This window comes from Armigeres subalbatus, chromosome 3 (assembly GCF_024139115.2).
Source record: "Armigeres subalbatus isolate Guangzhou_Male chromosome 3, GZ_Asu_2, whole genome shotgun sequence".
In the NCBI taxonomy this organism is placed as follows: Eukaryota; Metazoa; Arthropoda; class Insecta; order Diptera; family Culicidae; genus Armigeres; species Armigeres subalbatus.
Genome location: NC_085141.1, coordinates 21,465,910 through 21,491,410, shown reverse-complemented (window position 1 = coordinate 21,491,410; position 25,501 = coordinate 21,465,910). Strand labels below are relative to the sequence as shown.

Sequence of the window (25,501 nt, the reverse complement as noted above, 5' to 3'; positions counted from 1 at the left end):
TGCCCAAATCCGGGCATGCACCTTCTTTTAAAGAAGGGATCACATCCACCATTGTCTCAATCCGGGCAAGCGCCTTCTTTTAAAGAAGGGATCACATCCTCCATTGCCATAATCCATGCAAGCGTTTACTTCAAAAGAAGGGATATCATCTACCATGGCCATAATCCGAGCCTGCGCCTACTTTTAAAGAAGGGATCACATCCACCATTGTCTCAATCCGGGCAAGCGCCTACTTTTAAAGAAGGGATCACATCCACCATTGTCTCAATCCGGGCAAGCGCCTTCTTTTAAAGAAGGGATCACATCCTCCATTGCCAGAATCCATGCAAGCCCCTTCTTTTAAAGAAGGGATCGCATCTACCATGACCTTAATCCGGGCAAGCGCCTACTTTTAAAGAAGAGATCATATCCTCCATTGCCATAATCCGCCCACACGCCTACTTCAAAAGAAGGGATTACATCCACCATCCACCTACTTTTGCATTGCATTGCAAATGCATTCTTTCCACGAGAGGATAATGTCTTTTTAATATTGTATTGGGTGTTATATTTACTATTCCGGGGTGTTTCCCGCACCACTTAGTCACCATTCAGCGAACGCAAAGAAAAGTTATGCCAAATGTCCGTTATGCCAAAAGACCCTTACTTTTGACGCTGGTCACAATTATGCCAAATGTCCGTTATGCCAAATGACCGTTATGCCAAATGGTCTTTATGCCAAATGACCTTATGCCAAATGGCGTTATGCCAAATGACTTTATGCCAAATGGCCCGTTCCCCATCGACGTGACCTTCTGCAGCGCGGGATGGACGATGAATCCGGATTGAAGAGTACATGAAGGGTATACAGCTAGTGACCATCAGGAACTTCGTTTTATGGTTAGCTATACCCCCCCCCCCCCCCCCTGGATCTGGAGCTACGAGAAAGGTCAGAGGTGCTGATCAAGGATGGCGCACCTCACAGTTCGATCGAGAACTGCTGATTGAATCATTACAGTGGGAAGTTCGGACCTTGAACCTTAATGGTGACTAGTTGACCGATGTCTTGACACGAGCTTGCGACATGGCTATGCCAAGGAAGTGTAAGCCATATGGGATCCGCAAACCAGCGTACTGGTGGACTGATGCGATAGCTGAACTTCGTAGATCTTGCCTTAAAGCCAAAAGAAGACTACGACGTGCAAGAAACGAGGTTGATCGACTTGATAGACGCCGGACATTCCAGACAGCAAGCAGAGCTCTAAACTACATAGTAAAGTGTAGTAAAAGAGCCTGCTTTGAAAGGCTGTGCAGTATGGCAAACAACACTCCATGGGGGGATGCTTACAGGATAGTGATGGCCAAAACAAATAGCACACCTCCTGAGAGATCTCCGGAGATGTTAGCTAGGATCGTCGAAGGGCTGTTCCCGAAGCATGATTCACCAGACTGGCCTGATACACCGTATAGGTCGGTTGACGTGGTCCCGTTAGTGACTATCGAAAAGCTTATCGAAACCGCAAGAGGTTTTAAGCCTAATAAGGCGCCGGATCCGGATGGTATTCCGAACCTGGCCCTTAAACACGCGATTCTTGCCGCTCCAGATATGTTCAGGAGCTTCCTCCAACGTTGTTTGGATGAATGAAACTTCCCAGATCGTTGGGAACGACAGAAATTGGCGCTATTGCCCAAGCCCGGGAAATCCCCAGGAGAACCTTCAGCATACAGACCGATTTGCCTCCTCGATGGAGCTGGTAAGCTGCTTGAGAGGATTATTCTGAACAGATTGTCGACCTATACCGAGCGTACTGGTGGGCTATCAAACAACCAGTATGGCTTCCGTGAAGGTCGTTCCACCGTTGAAGCAATTCGATCGGTAAAGGATACGGCCAAGATAACGAGAGGTTTGAACAGGCGAGGTATTAGATACTGCGCATTCATTACACTTGATGTAAAAAATGCGTTTAACAATGCTAGCTGGGCAGCTATTGCTGACTCCCTGCACCGATTGAGAGTTCCGGATTACCTGTGCAGGATACTGAAAAGTTATTCTCAGAATATGGTGCTGATATACGACACGGATGCTGGTCAAAAGTCGATCGTAGTGTCTGCGGGTGTTCCACAGGGATCGATCCTCGGACCGGTTCTGTGGAATATTATGTACAACGGAGTATTACGCTGAAGTCTCCCGGCCGGTGTGAAAATAGAAGGCTTCGCGGATGACGTAATGCTAGAGGTAATAGGAGACACTCTCGACGAAGTCGAACTGAAGGCTTCATACGCGATTGGCAGAGTGGCGGAATGACTCAACTCGAGGCGGTTGTCCCTTGCACATCACAAGACGGAAGTCGTGGTAGTGCATAACCGGCATGGGTTGCAACAAGCGAGGATAAGAGTAGGGACCTGCACAGTTAACTCCGTGAGGTCTCTCAAGCATCTGGGCGTGATGATCGATGATAAGCTCAATTTTACGAGCCACGTCGATTATGCATGTCAGCGGGCTTCATTGGCGATAAAATCTTTATCACGAATGATGTCCAACAGATAGGCGGTGCATAGTCAAGTGCGTAGGCTGATAGCTGGCGTAGCATTATCTATCATTCGTTATGGCGTGCCGGCATGGGCCGTAGCACTAAAAGCCGAGTACAATTTAAAGAAACTGATCAGAGTACACCGGCTGATGTGCCTACGTGTCGCGAGCGTATATCGCACCATATCATATGAGGCGGTGTGCGTTATAGCTGGGATGATGCCGATAGACATACTCCTAGAGGAAGATGTGGAGTGCTACAACGAAAGGGACTCGGTGCAAGTGCGACGTGTCAAGAGAGCAGCCTCGCTGCTCAAATGGCAAAGAGCATGGGACACCGCAGTCAAAGGTCGTTGGACCCACAGACTGATTCCGGATGTGTCCAACTGGGTCGATAGAAAACATGGTCAGGTCAACTTCCACCTAACACAGGTGTTGTCTGAACATGGTTGCTTTAAAAAAATCCTACACAGGTTTGGCTTCGCAGATTCTGCGGAGTGCCCGGAATGTGTACTGCCGCTAACCGCAAGTCGAGCACATCTGTATATATACAGATGTGCTCGACTAGAATCGGCAGAGCATGTAAGGTTTGCATGCCCGCGATTCGATGTTGAAAGCAATGCCATGTTGCTTGTCAGCGGCATGGATACAAGCCCGGACAACCTCGTTGAGAAGATGTGTCGGGAAGAGGTTATATGGAATGCGGTGAACACAGCATCTCAACAGATTATGTCGAAACTGCAGCGGTGGTGGCGTCTTGAACAAATCCAACGAATGCAGTAAGGGCACCTGTGATGTTGTCCGGGTGCTCGTCTCCAACTTGAGATTATGATACGGACCGCTAGGTTACTATCATAGCTTGCGATCGACGGGTGGTGAGGTTACCACCCTTGAAGTCGATGCGTATTAACGTCAAGTGCGTTAGCATAGACATGAGCGTTCTCAATAGTCCCCCCCTGATGTATTGCTTAACCCTTATGCGGCCGACGGGGTACCCGTATTCCTTTTTCAAATTCAAGTGGTGATATTTCAATAAATTTTTATAGCTGAAAGCTGAAACTCGGAGACATCTAAGAACTCCATAAAATGTAGCATCTGTGAGAAAATCACGTTGATACAGTGAGGAGGGACGTGGGGAGGGGCATCTGATTTTTTTTAACACGTGGATGGCCGACAAGGTACCCGTGTTCCCATAAATTGATATTTTCATAACTTTAACACTTTTCAACCGATTTAGATAATTTTGACAGTTTTGGAAACAGAAACTAATATACCTTTTGCCCATTGTCAATTACCTTTTGCCCATTTGCCCGAAGGACTATCAACCAGTTTCAAATATATAACATGCTCATTGCGCTTCTTAGAATAGTCGGTATTCACCAGCCCTGTCGTCGTAAAATATGGGGTACTTAGTCGCCTATTTTTTAAGGGGGCGCTCATACAATAAGACTATTTTGAGGGCGCATATTCGAAAACTAAGAATTTCGGTGGGACTAGGGACTAGCTCGGTTCGGGAAACTGCGAATCTCATCTTCATCGGAAGCACACGCATACACGTCGATGTGCTGTAAGACCGCGGATTTGGCATCGTAGCGTTGCAAGAGGTATGTTGAAAGGGATCAATGGTGCGAATGATTGGAGGTAATCGCCATCTACCAGAGCGGCAACACACGCGAATTGGAAACAGTTTTCAACGTGATGGGCGATATGCAAAGGCGCGTGATCGTGTGGTAACCGATCATTGAGAGGATGAAAATCCGGGTCATCAACTATAGCATAATCAACGTTCATAGCCCACTCCGGAAGCACTGAATATTATAAGGACGCATTCTACGTACAGCTCAAACGTGAATTTGAAAGCTGCCCAAGCCAATACGTCAAAATCATCACAGGTCATGTAAATGCTCTGTTCAGGTTGGTCAGGGGGAGGAGCTCAGAAAGACTATTGCAAAGTTCAGCGCTCACTGGTTGACGAAGGAAAGCGGACTACGGCTAATTAATCACGCGGCCTTCAATAATGTGGCGATTCGTAGCACCTTCTTTCAGCACACCAATCAATGTCGGTATGCTTGGAGGTCAACACTGCAGACAGAATAACAAACTTATTGATGGATGGCACTTCTCACACATTATCGACGTCAAGACATATCGTGACACTAACATCGACTCCGACTGTCTAGTAATGATTAAACTGCAAGCATAACTATTCGTCATCAACAATGTTCGGTACCGACGGCCGCCTCGGTACAACCTAGAGTGACTGAAGCAACCTGATGTCTCCATTGCATATGTGCAGTATCTTAAAGCAGCGTCGCGGAAGGACCTCGATGGGGCTTTCTTGAGTACATTTGGGGCCTCTGTTGAAGTACAGTTGAAGCAGCCATCAGCGACGCAGTGTAAAACAATATTGGGTATGTGTGACAAAATCGACGAAACTATTGGTTCGACGAAGAGTGCAGATAGATTTTGGAGAAGTAGGACGCAGTGTGGGCGGTCGCGCTGCAACAAGGGACCAGGGACATTGTGGAACGCTATAGACGAAAACGGAGACAGTAGAGCTGCTTCTTCCAGAAGAAGAAACTTTGCCTGGAAGAAGCGAAATGCGAGGAAATGGAGCACCTGTAGCGTTCTCAAGAAACTTGTTAGTTCTATCAGAAGCTCAACGCATACCGCAAAGGCTACGTGTGGTGATCGGAAGAAGGAAGCGGCACTTCGAGGAATACTTAAATTTCGCTGAGAGCACAAGCGGTGAGAGTCAAGGCAGCGGAGAAGGCGAGCCAGTTCAGCGAACGTTGGAAACCTAACAGCCTCAAACTTTAAGAAAATTGAAGACCCAACAGCCCAATAGCATCGATGCAGCTGGTAAGGATTATATCTGAACTGAATTCATCAAGAAGAGCCCGGAAAGCTATCCACTTGTCTTCACAGACTGATAGTCAGAATCTTGAAAACTGACCAGCTACCGGGGAACTGGAAGGAAGTAATTTTCTTTCGCTTTCGAGCTATCACTATCCTAAATGCCACCTGCAAAGTGATATCCCAGATCATCATTCGTCATCTGAACGGACCCTGCCTTGCTCGAAACTGACACTACTTTTTTTTTTGCAATTCCTGATCGTAATACAGATCATAATACAGTGGTTTACAGTTCGTGTATGGCTAATTTTTCCATACTATTTTTCCATTGTACTACTAATTTGGATACTAAAATGGAAAACCAACATCAGAAAGTTACATGACTACATTTTACTCAATTAGTTAGGGTGAGTTTGATGGTTTGTCGATCTATGCAATGTGGCACGATAACATGGAATTTGATTGTTCTCTGCATCGACATACATTTTTGGCAAGAATGAATAAATTAGACTGAATTATTTTGGTACAAATTAATCATAAACTTGATTTTTGCAACTAGTTTCATAAACTACTATTATTTCACTTGTCATAAGACGAATTAATAATATCACATTTTATTTAACGACTTCATTTGGGACTTTACAGACACGTTTTTCGATCTCAGTAGAAATATTGATTTTAGTGTCTCGTACTTGACTCGACTTAGTTTGACTTGATTAGTCCTAGAACGTAGTCAAGTCAAGAATAACACACTGTAAACGATCTTACGAAGTTCTAGATATATATCTGTAAAATTACAATCTAGCGGTGGAATGAAATGGAATAATACTAAATAACTCGTATGACAACTGACAAGTAAATACCTATATCCCACAAAAAGCTCTAAACAGTTTTCTTTTCAAATGTCAAATAATTGCAGCGCCGCATTCTAGATCAATTTATGTATGATCGTTTTAAAATTCAAACATCTCTTACAACTCATCAAATGTTTACATACTCATGAATTTCGAGCTATGGTATATATTCTTTTCTGTATATGAACTTAAACCGGATTGAACGCATAAGATTTTTTTTTGCAAATCGGTCATTCCGTTCGCTAGTTTAATCGTGATAAAGGAAACCCCAACTTTTTTTTTATTAATTTGTATAATTTTTATTTATGGCAAATTTTTTCGCCTTCGCTTAACTCTTAGGGGTTTTTTACTAATCCGCTTAAACCTGGTTCAAGATCATCTTAATTGGCTTGTCGATAGTTGGACATGTTCATCTTGCTGTTAATTTAGGTGAGTTGAAAAAAAAACGTGTTGAGAAGTTCAATTTGAGCGACTTTCAAATCACTTTTGTCTAGTACACATATTGTATCTCTAAGCCATGGCCCATGGGTGCTAGATGGCAAGGAGCACGTGGTGTTTTCAAAGCGCAACGCGCGCAACGCGTGTTGCCAATGATGATGACAATGATAATGATTGCTTACGCTCTCCAATGTTCAGCGGCAGAGCTCTCTTGCACTCACGCATTCGGCGTTGCGTTGCGTCGATGGTAGGCTGCACTCACTCTCTTGTGCCGGCGATGGCGGTGACGGCAGCGACGGCGGCGACAGGCGCTCTTTCGTTTGGTTAGAAAGACGTCATGTCATGTCAGTTTTACTGTGGGTGGGTAGAGTCGTTAGGGTCGGTGTACCAGTAATGATACTTACTTGGTAATAATAAACGTGATAAATTAAGACTATTTAATTAAACTCATGAGGCACAAATTTCGTCGTTTTTATTTCCACTGACTTGCGAGGACAAGAAACACATGCCAAATTGCAACTCATCCATTTGTTTTTGATAGGATGTAAAACTATTAATGGCATTGATTGAATCGAAAGCTTGGTTAAAAGTCTTCCTTTTCTATTTTTTAATAAAAATAATGTTTAAATAATAAATGTATATGTATTTGTTTCTCTTCGAAATTACTTACTCCAACAATTGGTATATGTGTAGCCCGCCCTTGATCGCATATTTGTAACATTTGCATTTTTTGCGATTTTGAGTTAGGCTCATACATTGTCTTCAAATTGTTAGTTCTTTCATCTAGACTGGTGAAATATGAAAGTTTCTTCTAAAAATCCCGAAAAAAAACTACCCAGTTGTTTTGTAACATCGAGCATAGTGACCACATAACTGTAACACTGGAAAATTGTGCCATTTTCCTTGAACAAAAAGTAACACAATTGATTTGCATTCAAATATTAAGTGATGCAGATATAGCTGCCAATTATTTCCACTGCAAAAAGCGTTTGTGCAATTTTCAGATTTTTCTTTTGAAAGTGAATTAGATTTCCATACTAATCTATATCACAAACTTTATCGTTCCATTTTTCCAGTGTTTTCCATTTTTGCAGTGTTCTACGAAATACAATAGCGCGCATACTAAAGTGTTGTACATAGTGAGCATTATGGTATAGAACAATATTCATTACGTCAATTTATGATATTAGAGCACAGGATTCAACATTTTCCTTAACTTTAGTAAGTTCTTGGAACATGAATCAATTATAATAGCGATTCCGTATAGGATACAACATTTTGTGACATAATATGAGGTAGGGAAGAAAGACTTATAGCTGTCATATGGATTAGATAAATCGTATTTCGTACTATTATGTGTACTAAACAGTCACTAATGCTGTTACTGGTACAACTACCCTAGAGCGTGTTTTGTTTCGCCCGTCAGTACGGGTTTGTATACTGCGGGCGAAAGTTGATTTTTCTGCTCCGGACAGCAAGAAAAATAATTCGTTAGTGCGGTGCGTGTCGTGTAAATTCTGTGTTTTCACTTCGTCGCGAGAAAACAATTGGTGTGCCATTTATAGTGCGAATCGCTTCGGTTGAAGTTCGTCTGCGTAAGCCACCGGGTATGCTTCATGTAAGTTTTTGTCGTCTTCGCGGGAAGTTCAATTGGCTACACTCAGAATAAAGTGCACTCAAGGGCCCCATACGCCTGTCACTGGCGAACAAAGCCCGTGTACTATGCATAAAAGCTTAAAACCGGTGTTAGGGCGCAATCGTTAATGCGACCATTTTTATATTCGGTTAGTTACTGCTAATAAATTCTTTTTCGATTCCCTATAATCAAGCAGGTATCTCAAGCATACCACATCGTTATATTGCTGCATGATTGAGTGTTTAATTTTGATAATATATCAAAAACAAAAGTGTGCATAAAAATTGCCATAACAAAAAGGTGGTAGAGAATTATTACGGTTGTTTATAGTTTAGAACCAAATCCAGATGTCGCACATGTCGGGATAGGGATTCAGTGCTCCGCCTTCTCCCCCTGAGTGCACATCATTTCTATTATTTTCGCACAAACTTGAAAAAATTGACCTAACTCGGTTCCAGTTTCTACCGAAGTCGATCGATTATCACTAAAGAACCTAGTAAAGAAGCGAACAACTCGTTTGAAAATAAGTTCTTAACCTAGCCTAGAGAAATTTTCTATCTTGTTTTTTTTTGTTATTCTTATTTTATAACAAGCCTTTAAAATTATACTTAAAACCTTTAAAATATTTTTCTAAGTGCAAATACATTTAAAATTATCAGGTGAGCTAGCCAAGGGCTGAAAAGCCTCTCAAGTAAAGACAATTATGCCGTTTGCAGTCAGCAGCGGGCGGCGGCGTGGCGACGTTTGTGGCGAATTTTGTTTTCTAATACAAATATTTGTCTAATAAAGATACTGGCTGATCTCTGATAAGAACTTGTTTTACACATTAAATCAAATAGGGTTCACTTTGCGATTTGCTCGTACGATATTTTGTAAACAAATATTGATTTATTACGATTTCCTACTAAACTATTATACTTAAAAGCTCTATTATTAGGACACATAGGATTTTCTTAGGAAATGCTCAGTCCTGAAATGCCAATATTCATTAGAACTTCAAATGAATGTTATGTTAATAAATATTTTCAGCCATTTGAGGTAATGGTGCTAATAGTGGTGGCATATTTGTAACCATAAAAGACAATATTAAAAACAATTCTTTTAAAGCAAAATGCATAACCTTTAGTTTAATGCAAATTGATACAGAAAGTTTTATAAAAATTCTAATTTTGGTAATTTGTAGAAAATATTCGGCGATTCTTTTCTAGAGAAAGGAAAAATCTTCAGAACTTTCTTCGAAGATTTTGCTGAAAAAAATCCGAGAACTTTTTCAAACATTCCGCCAAGAATGCCTACTGAAATATCCATAGTAACTCCCTCAAAATTTCAAGCATTGTTCTTGAAACTTGCAAAAATTCATCCAACAATGCGTCCGACCCGAAAACCGTCCTAAAATTATTTTTCTTCTTCTTTGGCTCCACATTCCATACTATTAGCATTTACACAGTTATGAATGCTTTTCTATGCCAATTGCATGAGTAAGTATGTATCTTGACTGACAATCACAATGGAGACACTATGCCCATTTTTCCAGAACTTTCTCCAGGAGCTGCCGTGGGAATTCTTTCATAAATTCCTTCATTAATTGCCCTAAGAAATTTCCCTAAGTACCGTATTGACTCAAATCCTAAACTTGACTTATATTCCGAACTCTCGCTTTTAAATGACAATTTTAGCTTTATTCGCGTATTTCTTTCTAAAGAATTTTGAATTCGTTTGTAATCTTGATCCTTCGTACTTAAAACCGATGGAAAATCAAGTAAAATTCTGCAAAACACCAGTGTTCTGAATATGGGTCATTTTCAGGATTTGAGTCAAAACGGTATTCTTCTAGAAATGTTATGTGCAATTCCTTCTAGAATTCATCCACAAATTTCTATAAATTCCTGCTGATTGTTTCAAATTATCCACTATTTCTTCCTCGAAAACTCCTTCAATAAGAATTTTTGGAATGGTTAAAAAAAAAAATCTAAATAATTTCATGACTAATTTCAAAAAGGAGTTCTTGGAGGAATTTTCGAAGTAATTGGTGGATCTGAATACTTGATTGGGTTATTTTTTATTGAATTCATGAAATACCGATAGAATTATAGTAGGAAATCCCGACGGCGCGTTCAAATATGTTTTTGTGATTCAACATTTAATTCGCAACTAAAACAAATTTACATTTTTCTCATGTTCTACAAAAAAAAAATACTAATGTAATTTATTTAGCAAACGTTTTCCATATTGTTTACCTTTTTCCATAAAACTTCAATTTTGCTTAACAATATTGTCATAGACAATAATAGACTGCATAAGCTTGTAATTTGAAAAGTACAGTCATATATTTATGTATGGTTGGCATTTCTGTTCTTTTTCTTTTCCTCTAGTGTTTTTTCATATACTATCCATGTTTGACACGCACTTGAGCGAAGTACACGACATAAATTTGAATTGGTCTGTTGGAGAATATTATAAAATAAAAAGGGTTATTTTTCGATACAGTTTGAATGAAAAGATACAGAAGTACGGGAGAGTAATTTTTGATTTTCTTGGCAGAAATTTGATTTCTAAGTGTGGCATCAATTTAGAGGCAGATTCTTTCGGGGAGTGTCGCGAAAAGTGAAAGAGTTATTAATGTTTTGTTTAGATGTTGTTTTTCTGAATCAGTGTGAATTCGCATGTTTCATCGCTTGAAGAAGTTTGATAAACGATTGATAATCAAAAATGTGTTGGTGGTTGGCATATAAGTTTCGAATAATGCCGAAGAGTAATTTCTGATGTGTTTAACAAAATCGTGCTATCGATGTATGTAAGGCACGTCAATTCGATAAAGAAGATCACGAAGAGCTAAAAAATGACCAGAAATTCTGTAGTCATGTATGTTATCGATTGGCACGGCGATTTAGAAGATTCTCGAAGAGCGAAGAAGTCATATCTGCTTTATTTAGCAGGAATTATTTTGACGCTTACGAGTTTGCGACGTTAGGCATAATTCTGCCTTCTTTATGTCATAAGTTGTTCTTTGGGCCATTTTATGTCTATCGTCCGTTATGCCTAACATCGTAATACGTAACGTACATGTGCATAACAAGGTATACCCGACGCTTGCTACAAATCTGCAAAGCGTATAAGCGTTATTTCTGATGTGCTCACCAGAAACGTGCTATCGCTTAGCACCCCAGTTCAATGAAGAAGATCAGAAAGTGCATAAGAGTGATTTATTCAGTGATTTGTTTAGCAGACAATATGTGCAAGAAAATATGGAAAAAATAAAAAAAATAAAAATGTTTGCCTGTTAGTGTGTTGGAACGTGCAAAAGAGTGAAAATTAGTCTTTCGGAATACATACACTATCGCTTGACCCGTCAACTTGTCTGAGACGTGTTGTCAGCGGCAGCGATGTGGCAGCATGACGGCACCGTTGGAATTCTGGAACTGCAGTGGCACGGTACCGTTAATCGGCGTAAAGTTGGCGTGAGTTATTTTTATTATAATAATGTCTTAATATATTCAATATAATTTTTCTGATCCTTGTTTTTATTTTTGGGTGATTCTACACGATATAATAGGATAGGTACCACACGAGCATGAAATTGCATTCTCACCAAGGTGTTTATATAGCGGATAAATTCCTTCTTATGAAGAAAAAAAAAACAGAATAATGCACTTGGCGTTGATGGTGCCTCCCTCGCATGTAATTAAAAAAAATTAAAAAAAGCCTCAGAAAGGCAAAAATATCACTGTAGAAAGATAGATTCCACTACTTTCATCAATTCACATACATTTGCGTTCGTTTTTATGCATTGCATCAATTTATGAAATTAAAATGATACATTTAGATTTTTTTCCTGACAAAAAAATGGCTTTTGAATATATCCGGGCCTTCTATAAAAATTTTGTTTTGGAGCGATCATATATCCTTTACGTATACTTGTGCTCTTGAAAACGCATTTAGTATTGGATTCCTAGAGGATAGTCATTAAACTTAAGTATTTGACGAACGGAAAAATTAGTAGCCTGCAAAGAAAATCACATCGCGATCTACCAAAACACCTCTTATTGTTTACCTTAGGCAACAAAACCATCGAAAATCGTTCTTTAAGCTCGAAAAGGGATAAATAAACGCTGGGTGAATCAATCTGTTTTTTTTTCTACATTACCATGTCATGAGAACCTTACAAAAATTGTTTGGAAGCGTGAAATCTTAGACCTAAACTTCTAAAACAAAATCTGTGAAAACATAATCTTATTCAATTCAAAGTAGCGAGTTTATTAACACAATTACTGGTTTTAACTTTCGTCCCCATGCCTCCCTAAATTTTTCAAATGAATTTCAGGTTGTTCGAAGGGAAACAGGGAAAACTGGGGATTGTTTGTAGTATTTCCTTTCCCTTTCTTGTTAAATTTTTAAACAATCTTTCAAATTCTTCGGCAATCAAACATAGACTATGACTCTGTTATACCATTTTCCATGAGTGATGTCACTCCATGTAAAGAACCATGCCTGTGACGTTCGTCACTTTGATTCGTTTCTATTTCAACGATGCTTTTTTCGTTTTTCAATTATAACTTTTTGGAATAAATTCGTGTTTATATGTTCAAGGCCCTTGGAAAAAATCCTTCAAAAAATGTCAGCCAAAAAAATTCAGCCATTCCACTGCAATGCATCAAAATGAATTCAAATAAATGCGAGACGATGAAAATAATGGAATCTATTTTTCTACAGTCTATTTTGATAGCTCTATGGTGTTCTTTTATTACATTTTAAAATGTGCAAGAAAGGGTAGGTAATCTGTTTTTAATCATTTACGATCAAACTAGGTCCAAAGAATTGTATATCAATAATTGTTTTGACCGAACCGAAAAAAAACGAATTTCAAAATGAACATAAAAAAAATACTGACAAATTAATTTTCAGAGGATAAGAGAATTTCATAATGTAACGAAACAATTTATAAACACAAGCGGAATATTACTACTTGTATCAAACTCGACTCTCATTTGGGGCTGTTAACACATTACGTGATTCAAAAAAGGCAGTATCCCTCCCTCTCGTATTGTTTTAGGTATGCATAATTTAATTAAACAAACCCTTCTCTTACCCTACAGTAGTACGTGATGATGATAATTTTTGTTTAACGTTTGTAGGAAATATTATTTATTCACTTCTGATTCTTAAAAAAACCGGATTAATCCACCTAGCGTTGGTGGTGCCTTTCTCGCATTTAGTTAAGACACCTCCTTATATGGGGCTTATATGGTTCGAAGTACCATTTCTTCATAACTTTTAAAAGCAATGACCGATCGTTATCAAATTCAATAGTAATCAACAAGGCTTTGTCCTCTGTCGAGTAAAACTTGTTGCGAGAAAATCGGTTAAGGATTACGAAAAGTTGTCTAATGTTCGTCGAGCTGAGTCGATAGGTATAAAACACTATAGGTCTCAGAGGCTTCTATAAAAAGTTCGTTTTCGGAGTGTAATGATAGCCTTTCGGTACAACTTCGTTGTACGGGAAAGGCGAAAAAACGGAGGATATTGTTACAGACAACGAACAATATCGTAATGCCAGTAATCACGATTCGACTCCATTCTCTCGTAACTTGTACATGAATCGACTTACTGGATGTATTTACATAAATACATATTAACCTTGTGACGAGCTTCTACTATAATTTGCATCGTGTGAGTGATGAGCTGTAAGTTGTTACACCGATTTTGCACACATCTCGCTTTTTAATCAGGGGTGGCAATGCGCACATCGACACGAAACGAGCAAAACATGCAACAAGTCATACGAAAGAGCTGTCGAAAGGAGATGCGCAATGATGCCCCAGGGTAGCTCACTATCCGAAACGTTTCACACGAATGAGGGTGGAGAGCGCAAAAAGCATAGCTCACCGACATCCTGACTTTTCAGACAAGAGAGACTTCAATTGATAATAGAAACTATTTACACAGTAACCGTGGAAGAGTGCATAGCGTGAGCGCATCATTCTGGCGGTTTTGTCGTTGCTCTAGGTTCGAATCCAAGAGGCAGCCATGGGAGGGGGAAGGGGGTGGGGCATTTTAAGAGACTGTAAAGGTGATCGGCCGTACGGCACACTATTTTTTGTACACACATACACGCTCACATCCACACATATAGCCTAGACAGCCAAATATAAATTTTTGGATTTGTGCAAAGCTTCTTAGTTGTCGACCAAGTGTGACTAAGTAGGACGGGAGGGCTGGTATTCACAGTATGTATTGTGGGTCACCAAAAACCCCTGGAGTAAGGCCTAATTCATCCAAAAAATCCCTGGAATAAGATCTTGTGGTCTGATAACGTAACCAATGGTCTATCGTGTAAATTCAAAAACGGTACATGCTCTTCATGGTGCTTAGCATATAATGCTTTCACAGTATATGTTCCGAGTCATCCAATGACCTTTTCTTAAAACATGTTTGCATTCCAAGTAGTTCGTGTTGCTGTTATTGATTGCAGGTAGTCTACGAAATCCATACAGTCAAGGTCTTCGAATCAATCTCCGTAATGGAGACAGTTAACGAAGAATAAACAAGTTGCGTGACCCCTTCTTGGTATATGTTTGTATTCTAAGTAGTTCTTGTTGATGTCGTGGGCTTCAGGTAGTCTACGAACTCCATAGAGTCAAGATCTGTGGATCAATCTCCGTGATGGAGGCAGTTATCGGAGAATAAACAAGTTGCATTACCCCTTCTTGGTATATGTTTGTATTCCAAGTAGTTCTGGATGTTGTCCTGGGCTCTAGGTAGTCTACAAACTTCATAGATTCAAGGTCGGTGGATCAACCTCCGTAATGGAGGCAGTTATTGAAGCATAAACATATTTGTGACCCCTTCTTGGCATATGTTTGTTGTTCATGTAGTTCTTGTTGATGTTGTGAGTCCCAGGTAGTCTACAAACTGCATACAGTCAAGATCTTCGGATCAATCTCCGTAATGGAGACAGTTATCGAAGAATAAACAAGTTGCGTTAGCCCTTCTTGGTAGATGTGTATATTCCAAGTAGTTCTTGTTGTTGTCGAGGACTTCAGGTAGTCTACGAACTCCATAGAGTCAAGGTCTGGGGATCGACCTCGGTAACGGAGGCAGCGTTTGAAGAATAAACAAGTTTTGTGACCCCTTCTTGATATATGTTTGTATTCCAAGTAGTTCTTGTTGTTGTCGTTGGCTCCAGGTAGTCTACGAACTCCATAGATTCAAGGTCGGTGGATCAACCTCCGTAATGGAGGCAGTTATTGAAGAATAAACAAGTTGTGTGACCCCTTCTTGGTATATGTTTGTATTTCATGTAGTTTTTGTTGTTGTCGTGAGTTCCAGGTCGTCTACGAACTCCATACAGTCAAGATCTTCGGATCTATCTCCGTAATGGAGGCAGTTAACGAAGAATAATCAAGTAGCGTGACCCCTTCTTGGTATATGTTTGTCTTTAAAGTAGTTCTTTTTGTCATTGGTTCCAGGTAGCCTACAAACTCCATAGAGTCAAGGTTTGTGGATCAATCTTCGTAATGGAGGCAGTTATTGAAAAATAGACAAGTCGTGTGACCCCTTCTTGGTATATATTTGTATTCCAAGTAGTTCTTGTAGTTGTCGTGACTTTCCAGGTAGTCTACGAACTCCATACAGTCAAGATCTTCGGATCAATCTCCGTAATGGAGGCAGTTATCGAAGAATAAACAAGTAGCGTGACCCTTTCTTGGTATATGTTTGTATTCCAAGTAGTTCTTGTTGTTGTCGTGGGCTCCAAGTAGTCTACGAACTCCATAGAGTCAAGGTCGGTGGATCAACCTCCGTAACGGATGCAGTTATTGAAGAACAACTAGGAGGGGCGGAAGGTAGCGGTTTTCCTCCAATACCGTTTCCGAACATAATCTATCGCATGTTGTGCATATGCATAATCGAGTTTCAGACATAGTAATTAATTTCCACTCCGGGTGGCTCAATACCCGGAACATAGGCAATTAACTTTGAATGTACTGAACTCGAAAGGTGATCTCTCTTCGCTTATGTGGTCGGGTTGGGATCTGACGACCAACTGGCACAATCTCACACAACCCTACTTCATCGAGCGCCGTTGGTGATGAAGCAAGTGTGTAGGAGCCAGATAATACTAAATACTCATCCTACTTGGTTGGCATTGTACAAAAACATGTATGAGAGAGTTAGTTCTGAGAATGTATTGCGAGAGTTCGGCTACATGCCCGGTGCTGTGAATTTGTTTCCATCAGTACCCGCTAAGCTGCGGAGGACGACGGAGGTGCTTCGTAGCTTAGTATGGAAAACACCTGTCTAGCGTACTGGTTTCGTGGGATCAAACCCCACCGAAGTTCTGTAGATCAATCTCCGTAATGGAGGCAGTTATCGAAGAATAAACAAGTTTTGTGACCCCATCTTGGTATATGTTTGTATTCCAAGTAGTTCTTGTTGTTGTCTTGAGCTCCAGGTAGTCTATGAAATAGAGTCAAGGTCGATGGATCAACCTCCTTAATGGAGGCAGTTATTTGAAAATCAACAAGTTGTGAGACCCCTTCTTGGTATATGTTTGTATTTTAAGTAGTTATTTTCATTGTCGTGGGCTCCGTAATGAAGGCAAGGCAAAATACGTGAATGGAATCCGTATTTTTTTTGTCGAAGAGACTTACAAACTTATTAACAGGTACTCATAAATGATTCATACTAAGCTACAGGCAGTGAAAGTTATTTCATGAAAATCTTTATTGTTTGCGGCAAATTGGGTCGAAAACGTGATAAAATCGGGTTAGGCAAAATCAGGGGTAGACAAAATCTGGGAGTGACAAAATCGGGTCTACCAAATCTAAGTGAATATACGCATTCCTAGTACAGTAGCCGTTCGATAACTGCAAAATGTTACTTTTCAGTTAACGAATGCCGTTCGATAACTGCAACACACTCTAGACGTCAAACGGTTGTCAATCGACGTCAGATGTAATTAAAGTGCATCTAAATGTGCAGCGCAATGCAGCTGTCATTGAGTCTGACATCGGTTTGAAGTTTAGCGGTCCGATAACTTTAAAACTGTTGCAACTATCGAATTGCAGTTATAAAGCATTGCAGTTAAATGACTTGCAGTTATCGAACGTCTGCTGTAGTTTTTGTTTTTACCATGGTACTATGTAGTCTATGAACTCCATATAGGAATGATCTGCAGATAAACCCACGAACGGAAGGCTATTGGTATATGTTTGCATTTCAAGTAGTTCAAGTTGTTGTCATTAGCTCTGGGCAGTTATTGAAGAATAAACAAGATGTGAAACCTCATCTTGATATATGTATAAGCATTCCAAGTAGTTATTGTTGTCTTGTTCTTGTTGGCTCCAGATAGTATACAAACTACATTCATATCACTAATATGAAGTTGTCCATTCTTTGGAAATGCAAAATGTGAATAAATTGGAACGATACAACTTCACGCCGAGAACGCGAGGGAAAAAACGGACTAATATCGCAAAGATCATGTACCATATTAAAATTAGATTAAGGACATTCCTCACGGAATCCAAGTTTCAAAATGCTCGCGTTTTCGGGGGCACACCAATCAATACGGAGGCGGCGCACAACTGTCATTTTTGTTGATTTAGCTTTGCTGCGTCGCAGCATGCGTGAAATAATAAAAATGACAGTTGTGCGTTGCTTCCGTATCGATTGGTGTGCCCCCGAAAACGCGAGCTTGGATTCCGTAAGGAGTGACTTTAAAGACCCTCTAGATCTTCGTGTAAGCCTAGAAGTCCTACTCCATAAATTTCTAGGACGACCATTGGCATATGCCATGAACGCATTTTATTCATGGACCCCAAAGGTATGTACCAAATTTAAAACAGGCTGATATATCTCTGGTGTAGATCCTAATGCCTTACTTCAGGGTTTTCTTGGATGACCATGAACATTTGAAATGGGTGCATTCTATTCTACGTACCATAAAGGGCATGTATAACTATTCAAATAGGCCGAAAGAACTCTGGTTACGCGTGAAGTTCTTGAGGATTGTTCAAGTGTTCTCTTGGATACCCATGAACATATGCAATGAAAGCGGTATATTCCATGTACCACAAAGGGCATATGCCACTTTTGAAACAATTTGAAAGGTATCTGGTTACGTGTGAAGATCCTGAGGCCTATTCTAGAATTTCCTTAGAAGACCATAAACATATGCAATGGACGTATTCTATTCTATGTACCACAAAGGGCATGTACCACTTTTGAAACAAGCCAAAAGATCTCTGGGTACCCATGCAGATTCAAAGGCCTATTCAAGGGTTTTCTTGGATGACCATGAACCTATGCAATGGACGCAATCTATTCTATGTACCACAAAGGGCATGTACCAGTTTTGAAACAATCTTGCATTACCCGAAGCATATACCGTGAACACCTTCAATTCTAAGAAGCGCAAAGAGCTTGTAGCATATTTGAAACTGGTTGATTGGCCTTTGGTTACGCGTGTAGACTCTTAAGCCTTACTTCAAAGATTTCTTGTATAACCATGGGCATAAGCTGTAAACCTTGACAATGGGCAAAAAGTTTATGAGTTTCTGTTTCCAAAACTGTCAAAATTATCCAAATCGGTTGAAAATGGTTGAAGTTATGAGAATATCAATTTATGGGAACACGGGTACCCTGTCGATCATCCACGTGTGTTTTTTAGTTGGCCGCATAAGGGTTAAGGGCCGGGGGTACGGACTGGCGAAAGGGTTTTGGTTTTAGTGGGTCGGGTAAGAGTTACATGACATACCCATCCCCACACTACCTGAGTTAACCTCCTCAGGTGTCTGGATGCAGATTTCCGTTTACCCTTGCTAAAAAACACAATCCTCGACGAGCTGCTTCCATCAAGCTGCCACCATAGCCTTATCTGTCAGCAATTTCCCCTCTCGGTCATTGCACATGGCGAGAACTGGCACAGTCTTATGCAGCGCGCCATTGGCAGTCGCGTAAAACCACTGCATATCGTGACTATACATGTTCTTCTGCGCTTCAGCTATCACACTCTCTTCGTGCTGGCTGTTCTTTCAGAATAAGACTATGAAACCGAAATAAATCCAAGGTAATAAATATACCGCCAACGTGGGTGACAATGGGCCTGGGGGTGAGATTGGGCCATCGCTCTCATGAGCAGTCTGTAGGTAAGATAATCAAAATGATCAGAAAGCTTCATTATATAGACTTTCTATGGTTTTGAAACATTGGCCCATTCTCTCCCAAATTTGTCCCATTGTCACTCCCAATGACGGTATCGACTGATTTTAATTTGATGTCATGAAACAGTAAACGATAGGCTTGTTTCCTTGACCAGCAATGACTTTGTTAATATTACGCCTCTCCTTGATCGCTTCTTATTATAATTTATGAGCATACAAGGAAACACGAGTAAGTATCAAAGAACTGTCTCTTGAAAACGTGTCTTCAATGACAGCAACCGTGCCATTTTTTTACGTGTCTATTACTGAATTCAGTTACCATTATTTGTGGTGCAATAAACTTCGCTATGTTTGCCAATCATAAACTGCGACGTACTCAATTAACGATTAACATTTCCTAAAGAATAATTGTCAAGTGAAGTATACCTGTATCACGATGGATCATACTCAAAATCGCGTTGATAAGCAGACGAAAAGAGGCAGAACAGGTAATTGAATATCCACTTCCAACAAACCGATGTCCGATTTTATCAAAGTGTTTTATAGGAACCTTGCTAAATCTATACAACATTTTGGCGTAGACAAACATGATTATTATGGAATTAGAGGCAAAGGTACACATTTGATAGTTCCTGATATCCGATGCTTAGAATAGTTCATACTCGCTTTAAGTGAATCAAAAACCAAAAAAAAAAGAAATGGAGAATCATTTTCGCAGGTTTCGTCCAGAAATTTCCGATACTTTTACATTGATTGTATATAAAAATGAATAAAATACAATTGTGTAAGTATTGGGCAGTAGCTCATAAAATACCTTAGCTGTTAATTATATTCACATGGGCAGTAGCTCATAAAATACCTTAGCTGTTAATTATATTCACTTACCATGAAAACCACTTACCTCAGTGTAACTTACTTACTTGGCGAAATGATTCCCATTCCGGGAATCGAAGAAATATGAACTTTAGTAAACGTTTTTTCGATGTCAAATATTGTTTCCAACGTAAAACATCCCTCCAAGTCACTTCAATATACTTTACGTAGCATAAATTGAACCATCGCATCGCCGCATTCAATCTGAAAAGTTTCTGGAAAATTTCTTCATTTGTGAAGTAATTCTTGGAAAGTGGGTGAACCAATTGCGTTGTGAAAAAGTAGGAATGTAGATTAGAGAAGTTGCGACAAGAAGCAACTGGCTAAAAAAAGAAATACTACAGACAGCGAATGCGTATCACCGAATTAGTGGGTGTAAGCTCATTTTTTCGTAATCCTATTTTATTTCCAATCGCTGTCAAAGCACATGTTTACTTTTAAAATAGATCAAAACTTTTTGAAGATATAATTGTGAAGCTGTTTGGAAACATTGGAAAAATAACAATCATGACGCACGGAAGACGATCTTGAATTGGAAAAGCAAGCATGACTGATTTGATTTATCCAAGCGAGAAGTGAATGGATTTGAGCTTCAGTCATAGGCATGTGATATTGTTTCATCAAATAAAAATTTCAATTAGGTTTAATTTCTAGAACATGAATGCCTATTTATTCGGTTTCCTAAACGAACAAATGAAAATATAGATTTATCATTTGACTCACTCTTCGATATTGTGCTTCTTTTCAGATATACATGCTTAGAAAAAATACTCCTCTATCTACCGGTCTCCGATTTACCTCCATCTATCGTTACCCTACATTGCATGCTGCTCATATCATTTTCCCTGGAAAAGCTGCGTGTTTCCCGCTCCCCCCAAAACACTGCCCTACCCTGATTGAATTGTACGTCCTGGTGAATGTAATGCAGATTTGTGCTTTCGCATTGGTCTAGCTACTTACTATGTTTGTTCCTGATTCATCATCGCCAGCCACCGGTATCCAGACTGCGGGTCAGACCGCAATCAACAGTCGAGTCGAAATCGTTCGGGGTGGGGTCGGAGTAGAACGATGGCCGTGACAGCATCATCGAGCGTTCATCTGCCAGCACTACAAACTCGCTGTAGCTGGGTTGAAAGCCTTTCCCCCTGTTGCCACTGTTCATGGTCACCGTTCGAATGGGCTGTAAAGAGAAAAATTATAAGGAGACATTCCACTATTTCGATTAATCCACATCTACTTGTGTTCATTTAAAATGCACAGCAATTTCCAAAAAATAGTTAAATTTAGTATTTTGACGTAAACTACGTCTAAGGGGAAGCCTCAGATACAGGGCCCTGCAGGGTGCCAAATGAAAATTTCCAAATTGGGGACCGTCACGAAATCATGTAAGATTTCAAACGGTAATAGCGTCTTTATCTTTCGATGGATTTTCGACATTTGCTTATCAATCGATTCGGAAACTCTCCAGCAATTTGCCAATTCTATTGATTATCAACGTTAAACTATTGAAAATGTTATTTCTTTCCAAACCTGATGAAAAATTCAATTCCGTTCATAAATCCCCAACACGGCCATCAGATTGCAGTAACGTACGGGCCTTTTGATCCACTGCTTTGTTTTATCTGTGTATAAAAAGCCACGTGTTTCGCGTGCGCGCGTCATTTTCATTCTACATGTCACGGAGAACGGACGATTTCGTTCGCACGGGAGGGCTCGTTGATTGAGATTTATGAGTGATGACGCGGATGAAATTTTTTGTCAGGTGGTGGTGGCGGTCGTGGCAACAGCAGTACATCTTTTCATCCGTGTCATCATAAGTGGAAATGAATCGGTTCCTTTCAGGACCACCATTATGTTTGGGAGGAAGGTTAAGTTGAAATAATTTTTTGACGTAAACTACGTCTAAGGGGAAGACTCAGATACAGGGTGTAAAACGGAAATTTACAAATTCGAGACCGTCGCGAAATTAGGATAGATTTCAAACACTAATAGCGTCTTTATCTTTCGATGGATTTTTAATCACTTACTCTGCAGAAGTCGAATGATGGATTAAACCTTATGAATTTTTGCGTTACTGCTGCCGATTTATTGCAACAATCTCATGAATTTACTCTCAGTCAAACCAAATTCCTCCAATGAAAAATTTAATGCCCTGAAAAGGACAGATTTCAGATCATGCGGATTTCTAATCACCAACACAACAGCAACCATTCGATAGTCAGAATATCACAAGAGTATTTCACTCAAATGCAGATGCTGGCTCTATGGTTCTACCGCTACACTGCAACAGATTGCCATCGTTGGATTCTCTGTCGCAACGATCCTGTTACGAGCGCTACCTACGCCACTGGTATTGATGCTATCCATGCGAATAAATTTTTGTAGCGTCCCTGACGCACGGTCGTGATTCCTCCAACGACGGAAACTATCAGCCATCACCAAGCGATTAATATGAACTTTGATCAAAATTCATCTCGCCTCAAATTATGGCTTAAGAGCTGCTTTCACTGATGACACTTCAGACGCAACCGTTGCAGAAATAAACACCATCATAGCCGTCATCGTACAGACACGCAAGAAAATTCCATCTGAGTGCTGTTGATGCTGACGACGCCGACCGCGCGACCCACACCATCGCCGGGAATAAAATTTCCGAAGGTGGTACCATGGTCTGGTCTCCGCGACATCTCGAACAAAATGGCTCGCGCGCGCGAAAGAGCTGCTTTTTTGTAATCAATAAAGTTGAACCTGTAGCCACGCCCCTTTGGTGGGTGTTTGACGGTTACACAATATTTGCAGTCATACCGGACAACAAAGAGGAGGGACTAATGAGCCATCTTTATTGGTTATAAGAAAACTGCTCTCCCCCGCGCGCGTGGCGCAATCAGCCTCATTCCAGTTCAAGACAGCAGCACGTACGGACGTGGTTTCTGCTCGCGCATTTTTGACGTAAACTACGTCTAAGGAGAAGACTCAGAAACAGGGTGTAAAACCGAAATTTCCAAATTCGAAATCGCCACGAAATTAGGATAGATTTCAAACGCTAATAGCGTCTTTATCTTTCGATGGATTTTCGAGATTTGCTTATCAATAGATTCGGAAACTCTCCAGCAATTATGCCAATTCTATTGATACTATTGATTATCAACGTTAAACTATTGAAAATGTTATTTCTTTCCAAACTGGGTGAAAAATTCAATTCCGTTCATAAATCCCCAACACGGACATCAGATTGCAGTAAGGTATGGGCCTTTTGATCCACTGCTTCGTTTTCCCTGTGTATAAAAAGCGCCGCGTTTTGCGTGCGCGCGTCATTTTCATTCTGGATGTCACGGAGAACGGACCAGCGTGGTTCCAGCGATAACGCCTGTGGCTTGGTCTGTTGTGGTAAAAACTCATGGATGATTCAAATCAAGCCCAACTCAGCACCTAAAAACTCATGGATGAGTTGAATCATCGTATGTTTTCTGTATGTATGTAGAATCACGAGCGCGCGTCAAACGGAGAAACTGCAAAAATGTATTCGCATGGATGACTATCTACTAAAATTATAAGTCTTTCTCTAAATCGGGATCTCGTGATTTTACTACCGACGGAAAACAATCTGCCATCACCAAGCAATTAAGTTTTACTTTGATCAAAATTCATCTCGCCTCAAGTTGTGACTTGAGAGCTACTTTCATTGATGGTAGCCAATCGTTAGTAGGGGAAATTACGGCTTTAGCAGGTTTTGTTCTATTATTGTCAGGGGTTTTCTGTAACTAATTATGCTCAAATTTGGCCTAAACATTCTTTGCATATCAAAGAATATTGTGGCCAAATTTCATAAAATTTGGTCAACAAAAACCCCCCCGACCAGGGTTGTAAATATTCGGCAGCACTGGATGAAGGTGATGTTTTTTAATTTCATTTTTTTTTATTATCTTTCTGCTTTGAAATCAACCTCACATTCCCGGAGAGGCAGAAAAGTAAACAACAGAACCCACATCACCCACTGCACCGCGAAGATGAAATTTACCACAGCAAAATGTACACATTCACCCAGCAAATTGAAAAAATTCACCACGCGTTTAAATGGACCACTCACAGTCATACGGTAAGGCGCGAACTGAGCAGCATGTCAGAGTGACTTGTGAGTGGCTGAATGCGAAATTGAATGATCGGTGTTGGAAATGATTTTTCGGCTGCACCCAGTCGCACTCACCTCGGCGGCGATGAAGGCGACTGCAGATTATACTGAGATCCATGTTTTTCACTGCATTGACTGTGAAATATTTCTACCCTGCCCCCGACAATAATAGAACAAAACCTGCCAAAGCCGTCATTCCCCCTACTTCATACAAGAAAATTTAATCTGAGCGCTGCTAATGTTAATGACGACGACCGCGCGACCCACACCATCGCCGGTTATAAAAGTTCGGGCAGGTGCTTCGCCGATGTCGAAGGTGGTACCACGGTCTGCTCTCCGCGACATCTCGAACGGAATGGCTCGCGCGCGCGGAAGAGTTGCTTTTTTGTAATCAATAAAGTTGAATCTGTAGCCACGCCCCTTTGGCGAGTGTTTGACGGTTACACAATATTTGCAGCCATACCGGACAACAAAGAGGCGGGACTAATGAGCCATCTTTATTGATGATAAGAAAACTGCTCTCCCCCGCGCGCGTGACATTTCATTAAAAATGTCGCGGGCGGCTGTCCCAGCATCGGCGGAGTTGCTGAACGAATCAATCGGTTCCTCTCAGGACCACCATCCTATGCAAAGGAAGAGGTGATGCGAATATTGTTCAAAGAGCAAATTAACCACTTGGCGACGACGCCCTAATGTTGCCGCCCGTAGCAGGATCACGAGTGCGCCCCGGGAGGAGATGCTACAAATATGAATTAGTATGGATGGCATCATTGGCAGCCAGGTGAAATTTTCTCAAGATCTTATTTGATTTTGTTGCAGCTTGTGATTGGGAAGGCGGATTATTAACAATCAATCGAAAGATGGAGATGGAGACAGTTCAATCGAAATGATGCCGTCAGTAGCGAAATCACGAGTGCGTTTTGACGCGTGGTCTTTGCAAAAACACGTGTGCGTCTTCAGTGATTTGACGGTAGTTATCCTCATTTATAAAGTTTTAATGGTTAGAATATATTTCAAAAAATTCGAAAAAGAACAATGAATTGA

The 25,501-nt window shown here is 40.5% G+C and overlaps 1 protein-coding gene across 3 annotated transcripts in view; it reads right to left on the bottom strand.

The window, feature by feature from the left end:
* Positions 1–20,970: 20,970 nt before the first annotated feature.
* Positions 20,971–25,501, bottom strand: part of LOC134219374 (adipokinetic hormone/corazonin-related peptide receptor variant I) — a 337,296-nt gene continuing 332,765 nt past the window's right edge. For all 3 annotated transcript variants that reach the window (XM_062698093.1, XM_062698094.1, XM_062698095.1), the window contains one exon: positions 20,971–21,508. In XM_062698093.1, coding sequence (XP_062554077.1) covers positions 21,308–21,508 — 201 coding nt within the window. In that variant the 3' untranslated portion in view covers positions 20,971–21,307. The remainder of the gene's footprint in view (positions 21,509–25,501) is intronic.